This window comes from Balearica regulorum, chromosome 4 (genome assembly GCF_011004875.1).
Source record: "Balearica regulorum gibbericeps isolate bBalReg1 chromosome 4, bBalReg1.pri, whole genome shotgun sequence".
NCBI lineage: Eukaryota > Metazoa > Chordata > Aves > Gruiformes > Gruidae > Balearica > Balearica regulorum.
In genome coordinates this window covers 24,586,634-24,604,181 of record NC_046187.1, presented here as the reverse complement: position 1 = coordinate 24,604,181, position 17,548 = coordinate 24,586,634, and the positions used below count along the sequence as shown (strand labels likewise).

At 41.4% G+C, this 17,548-nt stretch overlaps 1 protein-coding gene and 1 long non-coding RNA gene across 3 annotated transcripts in view; one reads left to right on the top strand and one right to left on the bottom strand.

The window, feature by feature from the left end:
• The window catches only part of LOC142601693 (uncharacterized), a 30,929-nt gene extending 21,001 nt beyond the window's left edge, over positions 1-9,928 (bottom strand). Inside the window, exons 1-2 of the long non-coding RNA XR_012835259.1 lie at positions 9,762-9,928; positions 7,263-7,348 (exon numbers count right to left, since the gene is read on the bottom strand). This is a non-coding gene — a long non-coding RNA (uncharacterized LOC142601693). The remainder of the gene's footprint in view (positions 1-7,262; positions 7,349-9,761) is intronic.
• A 74-nt stretch (positions 9,929-10,002) lies between these two features.
• SEC24B (SEC24 homolog B, COPII component) overlaps positions 10,003-17,548 on the top strand; it is a 51,909-nt gene continuing 44,363 nt past the window's right edge. For both annotated transcript variants that reach the window (XM_075751463.1, XM_075751462.1), the window contains exons 1-2: positions 10,003-10,298; positions 15,842-16,546. In XM_075751463.1, the coding sequence (XP_075607578.1) occupies positions 10,184-10,298; positions 15,842-16,546 (820 nt within the window). In that variant the 5' untranslated portion in view covers positions 10,003-10,183. The remainder of the gene's footprint in view (positions 10,299-15,841; positions 16,547-17,548) is intronic.

Genomic DNA, 17,548 nt, shown 5'->3' with positions numbered 1-17,548 from the left:
TAGGATTTCAGTATGCTAAATGCAGCAGAGAGATTATAGACACTGGTAACAATTCAGCTCTAATGTGTAGCTAGCGGGCTGGCGGTTGGTTCATCAGTGTGAGCAGAATCAAGTGCAATGTTTTCAACACTCACAGGACAGGCATAATCCTCTGAGCCACTGGACACCCACTGCATTCCCTTTGGCCATTACCACTGCTGGACACAGCACAAAAAGCCCGCATTCAGGAGGTCACTATTCAGGGCAGCTTAAGCACCCGCTTAGCTCCTCTTGAAGTCAAGATTAAATGTCAGGCACATGTTTCGGGACTTTCCTGAATCAAGTCAAGACCATTATTTGGAAGGGAGCTTGCCTACTGAATTCATTCCTAATCCTGGTCATTATATCCATGCTTGCATTACCCCAATCCGCAACTATTTGGAGCTTCGGAATTGTTTTCTCTAAAGACTGCTGAAGAATGCTAGAACAGACCAAGGATTCAATCTCCAGCGGTAAAAAAAGAAGTAATGAAGCAACACTGAACAGGAGTGTACTCTCACACGGTTTCCTGTCCGTGGTTTGTTGGTTTTTTTCCCATTATTTGCATAGATAAATCAGAGTACTTTTTTTGTTTCATATGGGTTTTGATATCTGCTCCACTCTAATTCCTCTGGCAAGGGAAACATCATACGGCAGTAACAAACACAGCATTATTTATTTATTGAGCACTCTCTGTGTGATTGACATTTACAATACCCAGAGGGAGACACAGGCCCTGTCTCAAGGGTCTCGCAGCCTGGAAAAACACCACAATTTAGAATCATTGGCCAGACAATCAGAGCCAAATATGTGAACCTCAAACAATTCACCATTTACATTTAAATGTTGCTTTTTTTTGCTGGATTAATATAGAAAGGCTTAGCAGATGAACAGTATTTGGGGGAAAAAATGTAGACTGTCTCCACTGCAAAGTAGAAAAGGCAGAAAAAGTGCTATTTTCATTGTACCCAGAAAAACTAAGTACACTTGAAGAACCAGGGGATCAAATCTTCAAGAGGACTGGATGCTGGTGCTCTTTAATAGGTAGAATTCAAAAAAAGTCCTGAAAATCACTTCCTATCTCTTGAGTCTGAAGTAAGCATTAGAAATGTGTTCATGTGATCTTGAAGTCCAGGACTCGCGGCACTGTCCTCTTCATCCCCTCCTCCTCTCTCCCCACCAAAACTCCTCTGTTAATCTGTATTGTATTTTCACAGGTAGGAAAATCCCATCTAAATCTAACCAATTCTCTTCTTTTTCCTCATAGTCCAAAGAAGGTACTGCAGCACAAAAGGGAGCAGGATTAACTCTGGGGGCTTTATGAAGTGGGAGGAAGCTACTGCAGAGGTTGCAGAGCAATCAGTTTTCTCTGAGCTATTGTGCAACCTGTCAAACTAGGCAAGTAAAAGCCCCTATATACTATTAGTAACCAGGATCACCGGCGATGTTGCTTCAGCTCAAATACTATTTAAAAAATGGGACATACTACTGATTCTCCTGTTGTTTGCCAGTATTGCTGCCATATTGTACAGTGCTTCTGACACGCTATATGCTAATGGAAGAAAAAAAATTAAAAATTCAGTAAATCCCACATTATTTTTTAAATTCTGAAATTACCAACATTAAAAAATTAATTTTTTTTTTAAAAAATGTATTATTCCCTGCCATTTGTTGAAAATCAGTGCTTTTTCTAATTGAAATCCTTAAGAACAAATGATGTCAGCACATTAAATGTGAATCCAGGGGATAGATTCACGTCCAAAGCTAGCAGAATGCTTCTTGGTTACGGCTCCTGCAGCTGAGAAATGTGAATGCCTGCAGCTATTCTCAAGGGACAATTTATTTATGGTCCCCCCTGTGCTTGACCAACTCTCTTCATGAATGTGTTTACTTGGGGAATAGTAAAATAAAATCTTTGAGCATAGGCTCCTCAGCTGCTCACAGGTCTCCAAGGAGATGGGAAAAGAGGTCCCTGGTTTCTCTGCTTTCTCCACCCCGCATATACATAAAGGTTTTGGTCCTGTGACACAACCCCAGTGTATAAAAAGCAAACACTGTGCAACAAGAGCAACAGAAGTTATCACAGCTATAGGAAGTTAACCGCCCGAAATTTTGAACAGGAAGGCTAAGTTTAACCCCAATTGGCCTGTTCAAATCTAGCCTAGAGCTGGAAAGAAAACAGCTGGAAATTAAAAACACTGTTGCATGATGGTGTTTGCTGCTTCCTGAACAGCTCCGGACTCTCAGGGGTGAACATGTGAGTGCTCCCAGTTTCAGAGACCTCAGATCACATCAGGTTAATTTATCTCCTATAAACATAATCCCCACTCCTAGGAACAAGCTAACTGGGGGAATGGGGCCTGTCCAAGTTCATTTTTCTGGCAGTATTTTGCCCTCTGAAACTACACAGGAACACACTCACACATATGCTTAACATCCTTAATCTAGAAGGCACTTAAACACATAATTAACTTTGGGCACATATTTCTGAAGCAGAAGACTTGTTTAAATACTAAAAGGAATACAAGAAAATGGCTGTTTTGATCTTCTGGCCAAAATGAAAGTAAACAAACAGGTATTTTGGGTCAGCCTGATACGAAAACAAAAGGCTTTTTGACATCAAGGACAAAAAGAAGGGTGATGGGACCTGAACCCAATATGAATTATTTAGTTACATTTCAGGTGCTACCAGTCCTTTCATCTCCTTTCCTTATTTTGCATTCTACAGCAGTCAAAACTGCTAAAGAAAGTACTGTTGAAACTGAAAATATTCAATCCCATTTCCAAATGGTGTCAGGCCAGAGCTGCTTTCTTTGCAGGTAGTAAATAATTTGTCAGCAAATGTTCATCTGCTTCTAGAACCAACCCCAAACTGGGATCTCAGTTACAATGAAAGCAATTAGGTAGAGGTCAAAGGAGGAGAAAAACCCAGAGATGCCTCTCACTATAGGCTAAGAAGCAGCGATGTCTGTTTGTCCCAAGTCATAGCAAGCATCTACAGAAAAATAGTTCGCCTCATAAAATAATGCCACAGATTGTGCTACTTGTTCTTTTGTAAACAAAACGCTTTCCCTTTGTCCTTGCAGGTCTGATCTGCATCTGTACTATTTCCAGTACCATGTGAGACCACAAAGCGCAAGCTGCTCTTAAAAGATAAGATGGCAGAGACCTATTTTCACTTCTTTTTAAAGCAAAAGCATCACAGCAAAACTAAGTCGATCTTTGTGTATGAAAGTTTACTATGTTAGATAAATATTTAGATGTAGGCACTTTATTACTGAAAGGAAGTCACTGACATTTATTGTTATTTTTATAATTCTATGTTGTGGCATAGTAAATGTTGCAGTCTTAGCAAAAGAGGTGCTAAACAGAGGTGCTTCCTGTTAGGTGAATTCGAAATTATAGTGCCACCACTTACTTCAACAGAAGTCAGTGGTGTAAAAATAAAAGGTGAATTCACCCACTATGAAAAATGAAATTAAATTAGGAGGCAACTGCTGGGAAGAGGCTACAGATAGGTAAAAAGACATAGTTTTAAAAGCTGAAAGTAAGATTGAGACTGGTAAGGCTGTCAGAAGAGCTATAAGTACAAAAGGATTTTTTAGATGGGTGGTTTACACATCTGAAAATATTTAAAATAAACATGTCTTTCTCCATGAATGCTACTATTTAACTTGTGCTTGGAAATGAAACTGAGCATTACTGTTTAATTTTTTTCATGCACATGAAGTTATATGAATCACCTTCCGCTCTCACAATCTGTAAGCTTTTTTTTTTAATTACATTTATTTATTCTTCCACACAGTGAAAAGTACTCTCCAGGTTCCCTCTGCTGAAAACAACGCACTGCTACTCATTAAAAAATCTGACCTTAAATAAGTAGTACTTCATGGGGTACTATGACTATATGGCTGTAAAGGGAGAATGTGTCACTTTATATGACGCTTTTGAGTGAAGTTTTTCCTACCATCGCGGAGCTTCATGTGCCTTCTCTAGATTTAGTCTCACTGAAGAGGACAAGTCAGTCAGTGCAGAATCTGGTCCTGGTCAGTCTGAGTCCATAATATTTAATTGGCATGACAAGCTTCCCAAATATTGCCAAAACATCTTGTGAGAGGAATTTTTCAATTAGTTTCAGAGGGCAGCGGTCTCTTCAGATAAGGATAGAGGCAATGTCAGCTTCTTATGTTGTTTCAAATGTACACAGAAAATCAGGGTTTCCAAAGTGTTACTGCAAAGTCCTTGAGGTTTATGGCATTCAGCTGCTAATCCACAGCATGGTACTTTTAAGTTTTAATTGTACTTCAATGTTCTAATTATCTTCTATTTTAGTTTTGGGTGGTTTGATCTACAGTCCACATAAGCCTATCTCATTGCCATCGTTCACATGAGAAATCCTTTGAAGCCAAGGGTATTACCATGTGACTGAGCTCCTCAGGACCTACAGTGTACATAAATAGTGGAGCCTACACAGTCATACAATGTAGGGGAGGAACTGTGTTTTGAGTCTGTGGGTTTCTTACTGCCTATGCGAAGATACCGTGGGGACCAGTGATGTAGACGTTGAGAAAAATTGAGAAACTATTTCTAGACACAGGTTCCCATGTTTGCAGCACATTTCTCTTTCAGAAGTAACGGCAAGCTTTGCTTGGGGGGCAACAGCATATCTGAAGCCACAGGAGGAAGATGGGAGCTCCAGTGGTTCAGATGAGTCATTGTTCCATCTTAATGGAAAACCTATAAAATCTCAAGCCAGAGACTAATAGATCTTTCAGGGGTTTATTAGTTTTACAGGTGTGTTAGATTTGCATGGCAAGGTTTTGGTAGCGGGGGGGGGGGAGCTACAGGGGTGGCTTCTGTGAGAAGCTGCTAGAAGCTCCCCGTGTCTGACAGAGCCAATGCCAGCCGGCTCCAAGACGGACCCACCACTGGCCAAGGCCAAGCCCATCAGTGCCTCTGTGGTAACATATTTAAGAAGGGAAACAAAACAGTTAGAGAGAGCTTTTGCAGCCAGAGAGAGGAGTGAGAAGATGTAAGAAACTCTGCAGACACCAAGGTCAGTGCAGAAGGAGGGGCAGGAGGTGCTCCAGGCGCCAGAGCAGAGATCCCCCTGCAGCCTGTGATGAAGACCATGGTGAAGCAGGCTGTCCCCCTGCAGCCCATGGAGGGAGGATGAGGGGGTGTAGAGATTCCACCTGCAGCCTGTGGAGGACCCCACACCGGAGCAGGTGGAGGCACCTGAAGGAGGCTGTGACCCGTGGGAAGCCCACGCTGGAGCAAGCTCCTGGCAGGACCTGTGGATCCGTGGAGAGAGGAGCCCACGCCAGAGCAGGTTTGCTGGCAGGACTAGTGACCCCGTGGGGGACCCACGCTGGAGCAGTTTGCTCCTGAAGGTCTGCACCCCATGGGAGAGACTCACGTTGGAGAAGTTTGTGAACTCCATGCTGGAGCAGGGGAACGATGAGAGGAGTCCTCCCCCTGAGGATGAAGAAGCAGCAGAAACACCGCGTGATGAACTGACCGTAACCCCCATTCCCCGTCCCCCTGTGCCGCTGAGGGGGGCGGAGGTTGAAGCCGGGAGTGAAGTTGAGCCTGGGAAGATGGGAGGGGTGGGGGGAGGTGTTTTAAGATTTGATTTTATTTCTCATTCCTCTATTCTGTTTTGCTTGGTAATAAATTAGATTAATTTCCTCTCTAAGTTCAGTCTGTTTTGCTCGTGACGATAATAAGTGAGTGATCTCTCCCTGTCCTTATCTCGACCCACAAGCTTTTCGTTATACTTTTTCTCCACTGTCTAGTTAAGGAGGGAGAGTGATAGAAAGGCTCTGGTGGGCACCTGGCCTCCAACCAGGGTCAACCCACCACAACAAGTCTTATAAAAATTACTGGAAAAACATAAAATTTTAATAGCTGAAAACTGAAAAGGTTTCATGAGCTTAAGCTTGGCCTGTTTGGATCACGGCATCGCTATGCTTCTACAGCTGGGATGTGGCACTCCAGCTGCAAAAATTCCCTAGACTCTCACTTTTGTTTAGCTGTCCTCCAAGGTCACACAAAAGCTTGCAGCTAGAGTTTCCCTTTGAACACAATTTCATGAAAATATTTAGATCTCTGGATATTGCTGAGGTTCTTCCTTAGTCATAGCTTGCCTGGTTATTTCTAAGTACTAATGCGCTAGACTGAAGTTTGCACCTGATGAAACCACCCGAGAGTATTACAAGTCTAGATATAGATATATATGTTTATCTAGCCTGCATACTCAAGGGGCTTACCAGGCGTAATTGCCAATCAGGAGTATCAATTTAAGTAAGAATTTATGTCATATTTCCAGATTTTAAGAGGTATCACAGAAATTATAGACTAGCCTATGAACAGGGATGAGACCCTTCATTAAGGGTCACAAGATGGAACAACTACTCTGACTTTCAATCTCAGACACAGAGGCCATAACGATTAGCTAGATCCAGCAACTATCAGCTGTAGCCATTAGCAGAGCTCATTGCCTTGGTCCAGAGAAGAGCTAAATCATTCTCTTACATCATTTACAGCTACCCTAGGATGATGACAATTAGATTGTTGTTGATGCCACCATTAGGCTGGCAATGGCAGTGACAGTCCCCTTTATCCTATAATCTGCATAAGGACTGGTAAAGATGATGGCTGTCTAGAATGTGCATGTGGAAGGTTTTCCTTAGAGCTGGTGAAACCACAGCCAGGGAGATCCTGCTGCTTTCTGAGCCTTTTCCGTTACAGGTATAAATATCCCAGAAAAAAAGGAGGGGAAAAAAAAAAAACCCACAAAAATCAAGCACAGTTAGTCTTGTGTACCCAACTGGAAAACGTGCCAAGCGCTCCAGGTGGACAAACAGAAGCCCTGCTCATTGCTGAGACAAAGAACTCCTATGGAGTTACCTGGATAATAAACTCCCATAGAAAGTAAACCTGCACGTGTGTAAGAAAGCCGAGCTGCATTACAACTGATTTCTCTTTCTCTGTTAGGCTTTAGATCTTTAAAAGATTTTTATTTAAAATGGAGCATGACTACCCTGGGGCCTCTTCTACTAATTAGCCGGCTACAAATGAAGTATAGCACAGATCTCACCCAGCGGATGCAGGGATTTATCCTTCAGCCAGATGCAGAGGTCACCCAAGCAAAGGCACACTTTACAGTGGCAAGAGTCTCAATTTGCCTTTCTCATTCTGGAAGGCAATCACACTACAGTGACTACAGGCAACTTACTTACCCAAATATAATGATGTTGACACAGTTTGGGATTGGTGATTGTGAAAACGTGAAGCTTTATTACTTTGCACTGAAGTGGCCCACTTCCTGTAAGAGAAGCAGGAGGATAATTAGAAATTAGTGAGCTAGGGTGACCCACAGCTATATTTTGTTGATGGAGATTATAAAAGCACCTAATTTTAGCATTCGCTTTCTGAAATGTCTAGCAAAGTGGGAAAGACTTGACTTAGTTATGTTAAAGCTCAAAGTTATTTCTCAGTTTATAATGATTTTTGTTCCCAGATTTTCCTCTTTGCAAAAATAACTTTTGCTCTCTAGGTTTGGACATTTAATGCCCCTTTTATCATATTACAGGTAATGAGATACACTTTCATGTTTTGCTCCCCCAAACCCAAATGACAGAGAGACCTTTTTGTGTCATTGCAAAACTTCCTGCACCAAAGATCAGGAATTATTAGTAAGAAATTGTTAGTAATTAAGCCTCACCAACTGGCCAAAGAAAGCTCCTGTAAGCTTGTTGCTAGACTAAGTGGAAGCAATGGCCTAGGTGAGCCAGCTCACATGTTAATTGTTGCATGATAGCATAAACAGCAGACATTAATATTAATTTCTTGCTAATGCTTTCAGATTCATTATAAATGAGGAAAAAAAAATAATGGATTTGAGTTTATGCTGGATTTCCATTAGAGGCTTGTGTTCTAGCTGCCAACACATCTGAATTTCCTAGGAATTAATGGGTTTAACCACAGTGTAATTGTTGTTTGTACAAAATAATTAATTAAGCCATATAAAAGGTTTTGTAAAAGCATTCAAAACAATGGGAAAATTCCCAGTTGCCTCTTCTTTCTTTTAGCACAATGATATATATCCTCTTGTGCTTGATCTTAAATTGATGTGTAATTTTCACAGATTGTGATGTAGGATATATTTATGATCTCACAGCACAAGGAGTTAAAGAAACAAGGCTTTGGAAAGGGAAACCTTTGCCAAAACACAGATTCACATGTGTTGCAAGCTCTGACAAAAGATAGTCATAGTACAAGGAAGCAGTTACACACCTTCTAGAACTGCACTAAGAATGAAAAGACAAACCAACTAGTTGTCCATATTTCTGAATTATTTTGCTTTCATGCATTCATTTCACACAAGCACTTTGTGTGGGATGGAGGATGGATTACAATGAAGAAAGAACAGTGGAATTTTTTAACCCTATGACAACAATATAGCCCTGGGAGGGACTTTAGGAGATCACTTGCACCAAAGCTGGATGACAATCTGACTCTCAAAATGTTTGTGAAACCTGTTACAGCAACATCCCACCATTCCCATGTCACCTAGTCCTTTACTATATTAAGGTAATGTTTTTTTGTTAATAGTTCATCTGAACTTCACTGCGTTTTGAGCCTATTATTTCCTTCCCTAGCTTATTAGGACATGGAGAAGAAATTATTTCTTTCAGATGTGGATCTGCAGTCTATCAAAGGACTAATGGAGGCCTGTGCAAGACATGTCTACATAGTTTAATAGGGTGTGAAGGGTGAGAAACTTTAAAATACGGTCCGTTCCTCCAATATTTAAAGATGCCTCACATACTTTGAACCAATAACAGTCAGAGCTGGACAACATGCTTAACATACAAAGTAATTTAAAAAGTATTAAAGTATTTAATGACAGAGATACATAATAACCAGTAGGAAAAACAGCAAAGAAACAGGGAAGGAACTGGTCAAATACACCTAACAAGTAAGGTGACTCAGTGTCCTTGGACTTGGTCTTGACAATACAATCACCAGTATATGTTAATGTGCTTTCGACTTCTGTACACAATTAATAAAAGAACCTGAGCAATGAATTCAGTCTTGAATAGCATCTGAGTGAATGACAGATGATAAATAGGTGATGGAGACAGACACACAAACAGTCAAAATTAATATGGTTTTGTGTGTTTGACTGCGGAAAGTGCTAAATTGAATGGAGATCCTTTGCCAACAGTAGTCAAGAAGAGAGGCTGACCAACATTTTTCTTTCTGTTTAGAGAATATATGGTATATACTCTGTACAAAGACTGAAAAGCCTTGCCTTATCTCACCTTATTCTTCCTTGTCAAGCACGGCCTTTCTGTATATATGGTATATACACACTATATATAGAGACAATACACAGTGTGCACTCCTAATACAGAAAGAAAAGCCTTGCCTCAGCTCACCCTGCCTCACTGAGGCTTTTCTGTCTGTATATAGAATAATTACTGAGGGAAAGTTGTCACTTCACCCCGCCTCACCTTGTCAGGCCTTTTCCTCCCATGCAGAGCACACACATTACCTCTATGTGTTCCACGGTACATATATATTCCAAAGACACAGACAGCATGTATTATCTATACAGAAAAGCCACAACTAGGCAAAATGATGGGAGGTGTATGTATAGCTTCCCTCCCGCCGCGGCCTGTCCGCCCGCACCCACAGGGTTACAGATGGGGCATGCGGCCCCCGTCACCCACCGACTGAGCAGGCCGGGCCCCACCGCACCGCTTCTCCCTGCCATACAGGCCGTTCCCGCACGGAGCGGGACAGGACAGCACCTGCCGAGCGTGCGCGGGGCCCAGCCGGGCGGCTGCAGCCGTCTCCGGCGGGAATCGACGCCGGGGAGGGCGGCGGGAGGCGGGGCGCCCCGGCCACCCTCACGCCGGGCAGGGCGGTGCCGCGGAGGCGCCGCCAGGGGGAGCTGTGGGCGGCGGCGGCGTTAACGGGCGCAGGGCCGCGGCGGCAGCAGTGGCGCTCGGCCCCGCCTGCGCGCTCCTGCCCTCCCCGCTCCCGTGGGGCGGCCGCGGCCTCAGGCCCGTTGGCGACCCCCGACTGCGGTCGGGGCGGAGGAGAAGGAGGAAGAGTAGTGGGGCGGAGTGAGGAAGCGCTGTGAGAAGCCATGTCTGCGCCCACCGGGCTGCCGCCGCGGCCCGCCGCCGCCGTTTACCCGGGCGGGCCCGGCGCCTCCCGGGAGGCCGCGGCCCCTCAGAGCGGCGCGCCTTGCTACCAGAACGGTGAGGAGCCGGCGGCCTGTGCGGCGCCTAGCGCTGGCGGCGGCGGGGAGAGGCCGCCCGCGGGGTCCCCGGGGCGAACTGCGCTGCTCCCTCACTAGGGGCCCTGCGGCTGCTGGGGGCGGGGGGTGCCAGGGAGCTGCTCGCTTGTCCTTCCTCTGGGGGTGGCGGGACGTGCGGGGCGTCGAGGCGGCCGCTGTGGGGGTCGGCGCAGGTCCGGCGGAGGGCCCGGTGGGCCGCGGCGGATCCGGCACGTAACGAAGCCCTTTCTCTAAAGGGCATCAGGAGCCGCCTGGGAAACGTGCGTCCCGCCCCGGGCCCCCACCGCTACGTGCGGAGTTAACTTTTAAGAAGGCGCAGGCTCTCCCGGCCTCGTTAAAGGAGCGAGGGAGAGGGCATCCGCTTCTTGCTGTCCTCCCGAGTTTGGATCTGCTCGGTGTTGTGGCCCTGTGGCGTCTCGGGAGTGCTCCGGAGGCCAAGGCATCTCTAGGCCTTGGCTCTGGTGGTCGGGCATGAGTATGGGCCGAAAACCAGGTACTATAGATGAGAGTACTCACTTCATCACTGTTTGTGAACTTAAAAGTAGTAGGTGGGTAGGCGTTCACAGAACCGGGTCTTGGGTTTTCAGTTGAATAAATAAGACTGCACCAGTCAAATGTGGGTCACTGAAAAACAAAGTTGAAATAGTTCAAAGTCACAAAATACTGATTTGCTTTTCAGATTGTGAGGTATTGAGACTAACTGTACTGTGAATTAAAATAGTTAGTGTGCTATAAAATCAGTTCTGCACCTCGTTAACTTTTCAGAATGCCTGTATGATCTTCGTCCCCACCTAATGATGGTTTGGTATCTAAATTGGGCCTCTTGCTTCCACAGAGGTTTAGCTTCTATTGTTAAACCCTGTATTTTGTAGTCAGACTATTTTGTGCACAGGCATTTTTTCTGCACAGATCAGTAAGCAAGGTAACGACCTACAATTTTTTTTACTTATGAATATTTCTCATGTCCAAAGCAGTAGTTACGGGATGAGCACTTACATGCCTATAAAGTAGGTTTTGAGTCAGTTTGCAGATAATGCAAAACTCCCTAAGGTGAATGAAAAGGAAGATAATTAAATGGTAGATTTTAGGGAGATGCTAATGCCTGAGATGTGTTCTCCAAACTTAAGTATTACAATGCTGAGTGTTGTTAAAATTACTCAAAATGCCAACTTAGATGGCTTTTAATAAATACCATGTCATTATCAGGACATACTACAGTATCAATAACCTGGACATGTGTTTCACAGAAACGGATATCATACACTTTAGTGGTGTTTTTAACTGAATGAAATGGTAATTTTAAAGAGCCATCATTACTGTTTGTTACTTTAATTAATTAACTCCATGTTGCTGCTAATGTTCTTGAAACCAGCTTCTTTAAAACCTTGTAGTAGACTTTTCTATGAAACACTTTTTCTCTCATTCTGAGAAATGTATACACTGTTCAGTAATAGTCTTGACTTTTTATTGTGTAACTTGCTAACTACTCAACTTAACTTTGGCTTCTGTGTTCCTTGAGATATATTAGTTACGTGTATTTGATGATTTGCAGCAAGAACTTTGATATTTTGTGTGTGTGTGTGATTTAGCAGTAGCATTCCAGAATTTTTAGTTTAGTATATGTCTTACATAAGTACTAATATAACACAGGATTTGAGGCTTCTTTTTTTTTAAATTAGATTATAATAGGAAGGGGAGTAGAGGGGAATAGTAAGTCAAAAAGACTGTACTGGAAATTTCTGTTCTATCCAATAGAAACTAAATTTCACAACGAAGATTTTCATTGCTCTTGAAATTTAATTTTATGTCAGTATAATGGAGTTTAAATGTAAGATACTTAAGTGAATACAGCTATTTCTATTCTGTTAGTTACTGAGATCTGATGAAAGAGGGGCTATTTTTTGCAGAAAGCAAGCAACCTGTTGCACATACAGTGATACTAAAAACAAAGCTGAACATGCTTTTTAAGAAGTTTTGCCAAGGCCTTTTGAGACCCTTGGAGACTTCAGTTGTAGCATAACTTAGGGTTGTTTTTTTTAAAAAAAAACAAACAACAACTACTTGTTTGTATTTGATTTTTTTTTTTTTTTCCTTCTCTCTTACATTGCTCTGAGTTTGATCCTATACTGAATTTAAGTGGGGTGTTTTTTTAAAAAGCCCTTGTTTGGGCCAAGCTGGGGATTGAAAATACAGTTCTTCTGAATAAAGTGTTGCAAGTTCGAGAAGCTTTTATTCTAGCAGTCTTACAGGTTGCTTTGTATCTAAGTGGAAGATGACTTGTTTCCTAATTTCAGCATAATATAATGTTGCTTGTTTAATCAGTACTAAAAGATGATGTATTTTTCCAGTAGCAATGGAGGACTTGAGTGCTACCAATTTAATGTGTTGAAATGTAACACTGAGAGGATAATTGTATTGAATCCCCCTGTTTCTCCAGAAGATTTTTGTCTGGTATTGTCTATAACTGGTTTATAAGATTACCACTGGTATCTCTACTAGCATTTTGGGACCATAACTTTCATTATGATGTTATTTAGCCGTCCTCAGACTTCAGATCTTTTGGATAGTCGCATGAAGCTTGATAAAGAGGATAGAGGTCTGAAAGGTACGAAATCCCTGAATATTTTGTGGAAATGGAAAGCTGGGTGAATGAAGGAGCTGGACATTATTTCCATGACTGAGCTGTTGCAAGAGCTCAGCTGTCATGTTTGCTGGCAATTAAGGGCACACAGAGCTTAACAAGGCACAGTAGTGTTGTCCCCTGTCCAGTTCGTAAGGGATACCTGAGGGAGCTGTGGTGGGTAAAGGGATGGTAGGGTATGTAGACTACATGTAGGTAGCATACGTGGCAGGTAGCTAAATTATTCAGGTGAGAGAATGCATGGACATAAAAAACCCAAAACATAACATTAGTAAGCAAAGCTTTACTAATTCACATAGTGGTATAGCCACAGCACTGCTTTTTTTTTTTTTTTTTTTTTGGTGGTGCTTTCCCCCCCCCCCCCCCCCTTAAAAAGTGATAAGGCTTTTGGGGTTCACCTGTTAACCTGTCTGTGTAGTTATACATTATAACGTTATAAATTATTAACTTGTCTGTAGAAGGAGAGGTTCACTGCTTTTGTTATAGAGATGGCATTTTAGCAGTACACATTCTGTGTGCAAATAAGGTTTTCAGCTCCTCTTGTGGAGGTTTTTGAAAGAGATTTGTCAGGTGTTTTGGGAGGAAAGTAGGGTACCTGAGACCTCAGGACAGATTGTACAATTAACCAGGTTTCAAAATGACACTGGTGTACCCAGATTTCCAGTGTTGAAAACTGTCCAATTATCTAGTCGTCATTAGTAACTTCAACTACCAACTGCAGTACAAAAATTACATTCTACTCACATTCTTTATAATCAAATGGACAAAAACCTCACTTAAGATAATGAGAATAATCTTTCATCTGTTATTGTAAAACTTGCTTTTAAAGGACCATGAGTTTGAAATCAAAAATATAATTTTTCAAATGTTGGATGTGTCTGTCTTAATGAGGTCTTCATGGAATTTATACTCTTGGGTACTCGTGTATAGTTTTAAATTTATAGATGTTTCTAATTAAAATTGTGAATAAAGATGACTCGGGCATTCTGTAATGTAGATATTGGTATCTTATATTGGTAATTTAATCTGTCTCTTTTACGGTGTTTTTAAACCAGAGCTAGATACTGCAGGACTTTGCAGTGATGATTTGTTATGCAACCTTTTATTTAAAAGTCAGGTGCTCCTAAATGAGCTTCTAAATTATACCTACTTAATTAGTTTATTCCACATGTTTTAGTAGAACAAATGCACAGACTCTTCAGAGAAAACACCTTTTCTTGCCATCTTAAGTGATATAACTGCTTAAAGCAATAAGCCTTGAGAAACATAAGTTATTGGTGTATTTTGGAATTTGCTCTTTCAGACTTTAAAAAAGCAGTCTACAGTCTGCCAAAGTTCATGTAGCATGTTAATGACTTGTTAGCTCAGAATTGTTTTCCTTTAAAGGAGAATAAACTACAGAGCTTTACAAAGCAGCTCCCACTTTTTCAAGAAAATAATGAATGAAAAGCAGTTACATACTCTCCTCAAAACTCAGGATGTAATTTTTTTTTAATCTCCTTATACTTTCTCCCAAAGTGCCTTTCTGTCTTTTTGACCCAGCAGTCCAAGTTACAGTTATTCATTTTTTAGCTCCTTTCTTTTCTACTCAACTTTCTGGGTTGTCAATTTTATGAAAAGCTACTTTTAATTTTGTCAGAAAACAATTTGGGAGAGTATGTTCCTTGCTTACAAGATTCTGTTAACAACTTCATTATTAAAATTGCCTTGCAAGTTAATCATAGAACATCTGGTTGTTACTTTAAGAACAGTGCCTTTTTAGAATTTCAAGACGAGAAATAATACTTATATTTTGTAATCATAGTAAATATAAGGGGGAAATCAGCAATTTATTATCATCAAACTGGCTTTTTAAATTTGCATGTGGCCCAGTGCTGTGCTTGAGTTTCTGCTCACTGAGGGCTGGGAAGTAAAACTGTAGTCATCCAACGTGACGTAAACAGTAAGGTGTGGTAATTTTAAGAAAGGAAGTTATCCAGGGAAATGTATTTGTTGTTCACTAGAAAATAAAAATAGGGTTCAGGAAAAGAACTTGAGGAAGAATTTTCAGATTTACTGTTGATCAGTTAGCATTGAAAAAAACAGTTTGGACGTAGTTGACATTCCATCTCCAGCAAACAAGTACTTGTTTGACCCTTGCTGGACCAGTATGTAATTAACTTCTGATATTGCAGAGCCAGTTGGAGTGGCAGCAGAGGTCATTTTCTCTGATATCAACATCTCCTATACCTGATGTAACTATCAGGCAGTAAAAGCAACAAAGTGCATTGTCAGATACTCTGTAGTTTCATGAAGATGTCAGTTTTCATAAAAGCATAATACGAAAGAACATAGAATACAAAAATAATGGTCCTGCTGCACTTTATCTTGGTCACCATATTGAGGATTTGTGAAGAAGAGTACCTACATTTTTATATATTGACATATTGATTTGCAACTTTTCATTTTCCATATTCAGTCGGTTTGTTTAAGGTATACTGTTGTATTCAGACACTTAGAAACATCAGGTTGGTGCTTACTGCTGCTCACTATTTGTTTAAATATTAACCTTTTAAAAACTTAAAAATATTAAAAGTACAAATGTGAGGCCTGCAATCTTGGCTTGGAAACCTCTTTCAGTAATGGAAACAATCAATTTTTCCTCTTCTGTGTGTGTTTTGCAAATTACTTCAGATATTGCATTATTCAAATTCAAATTGCATGCATTATACTTGGTTTGTTCTCTTTCTGCTGATGGAAATTGACCTCAAATAGTGACAGTAAACAAGAAGAAACCAATTGTTTGTTATTAACAAAGCACAGAGAGCATTGGCACTACTAGCAGATGCACCTTTAATACATGTGACGTTTTCTTTTTGTTTCAGGTCCTGTGCAGAGTCGGATGCAATTCCCTTCTGGCTATGGCTCGCATCCTCCAAACTATAGTGCGCCCTCAGGACACTATTCCCAAGTGCCCAATAAAGCTGCTGCTTCACATATGGATAATCAGTATAGAGCCAGTTACTACCCAACTTACTATTCAGCACCAGCACAAAATGTTATGACACCTTCTGTGGGTACCAATGTGTTGAATACACAGGAATTGCAGCAGTTGTACAACAAAACTTCTCCCCATGCAGCGGTGTCAGCTGAAGGACCTATTCAAGGAGCAATATCATCTGCATCCTACTTGCATACGAGTGCTCAGCAGTCATATTCAGCATTTGGTAATCACTACAGCACTTCTGTCAGCTCTTCAGTTGCATCTCAGGGATTTCCCCTTAATTCTGATCACTACACCATGCCTGTGGCTTCTAGTGCCATGTATCCTAATGTTTCCTATCCTGCGGCTGCTGGCAGCGTGTATGGGCAGGCATTTACCTCTCAGAGCCTACCTGCTGTTGGACAGTTCAAAGAGACAAATACATTTTCTAGCCAGAGTACATCAGTACCTCATTCACTTCAACAGCATGTTCCCGTGGGATATAATTCAACATTATCATCTGCTTCATCTGCTCAGTCCGTTCAAGACAACCTCAGCAGGAATCTTGCTGGATCGGTTGCTAAAGTAAAGAACCAAATAAATACAGGTATGGTACTATTTGAAGGTTAGTGAACTTCCAGATGTGTCTGGGAGACATCAGTAATCACGTGCTTTTGTTGGTTTGTATTTGTTTGCTATGTGAAATTGTGTATCGTATTTTGAATTCTGTCCTTATTCATTCTTGAAGCTTTTCTCATTTGGTTATCACACTCCTCACAATAGCAACTAATCGTATCAGTGGCATGTTTCTGTTGAGAGATACAGAAAAAGATACTATTTGGAGGATGGTTTTAGTTTATTGTTTGGGTTTTTTTCATTTAAGTGGCCTTGGAAGGGAATTTTTTCATCCAGTTTTGGAGGAATGTGTAATTTCTGAAGTGTCTGTTAATCACAAGGATACTCATTTCTTTTTGTAGCTAGAGAATTTTTTTAAGTCATGATCTAAATTGATTCTTTAAATTTAATGTAAGTGAACATGCGTGCACTCTTTTCTTCAGAAAGTTCAGAAAAAGTGGAAGCCTACGTGGGTTTGGAGGCAATTGTGAGGTTGTTTTTAATTAGTATTTTTGATGAGCATTTGAACAATAGAGCAATTTTGGTGATTTTAGCTGGTTTTTGTAAGCAACAACTTGGTTTTTTTAGTATGGATGTAGCTATACAGAATGACATTGTGAAGGTGTCAGTTGAGGGCGAGTACGCTCGGTTCTCGATAGTGGCTGCAGCTTCTGCTTCTTGGGAAAACTGAATACAAGTTCATAGGGTAAGCAGTACTTGGTAGGAAGAATGACAGTTCCGAGACGTGGAGATGCATCCATACTGAAACATCTCTGTTTCCCTCTGAGAGAGCAATAGTCTATGCAGGAAAACTGTGGTTTTCTTTCTATACTGGTAATTTTCTGACTTCATGCAGTTTTGACTTGTAAGCTGCGCAAGACTAATGGTTTTCTTTTTCTGCTGAGACAGATATTAGAGCACTGTAGAATGTTTCCTTTTTATGCCATGTATTTCAGATTATAGTTTAACATTGGAATTGTTTTAGGAGTGCTTG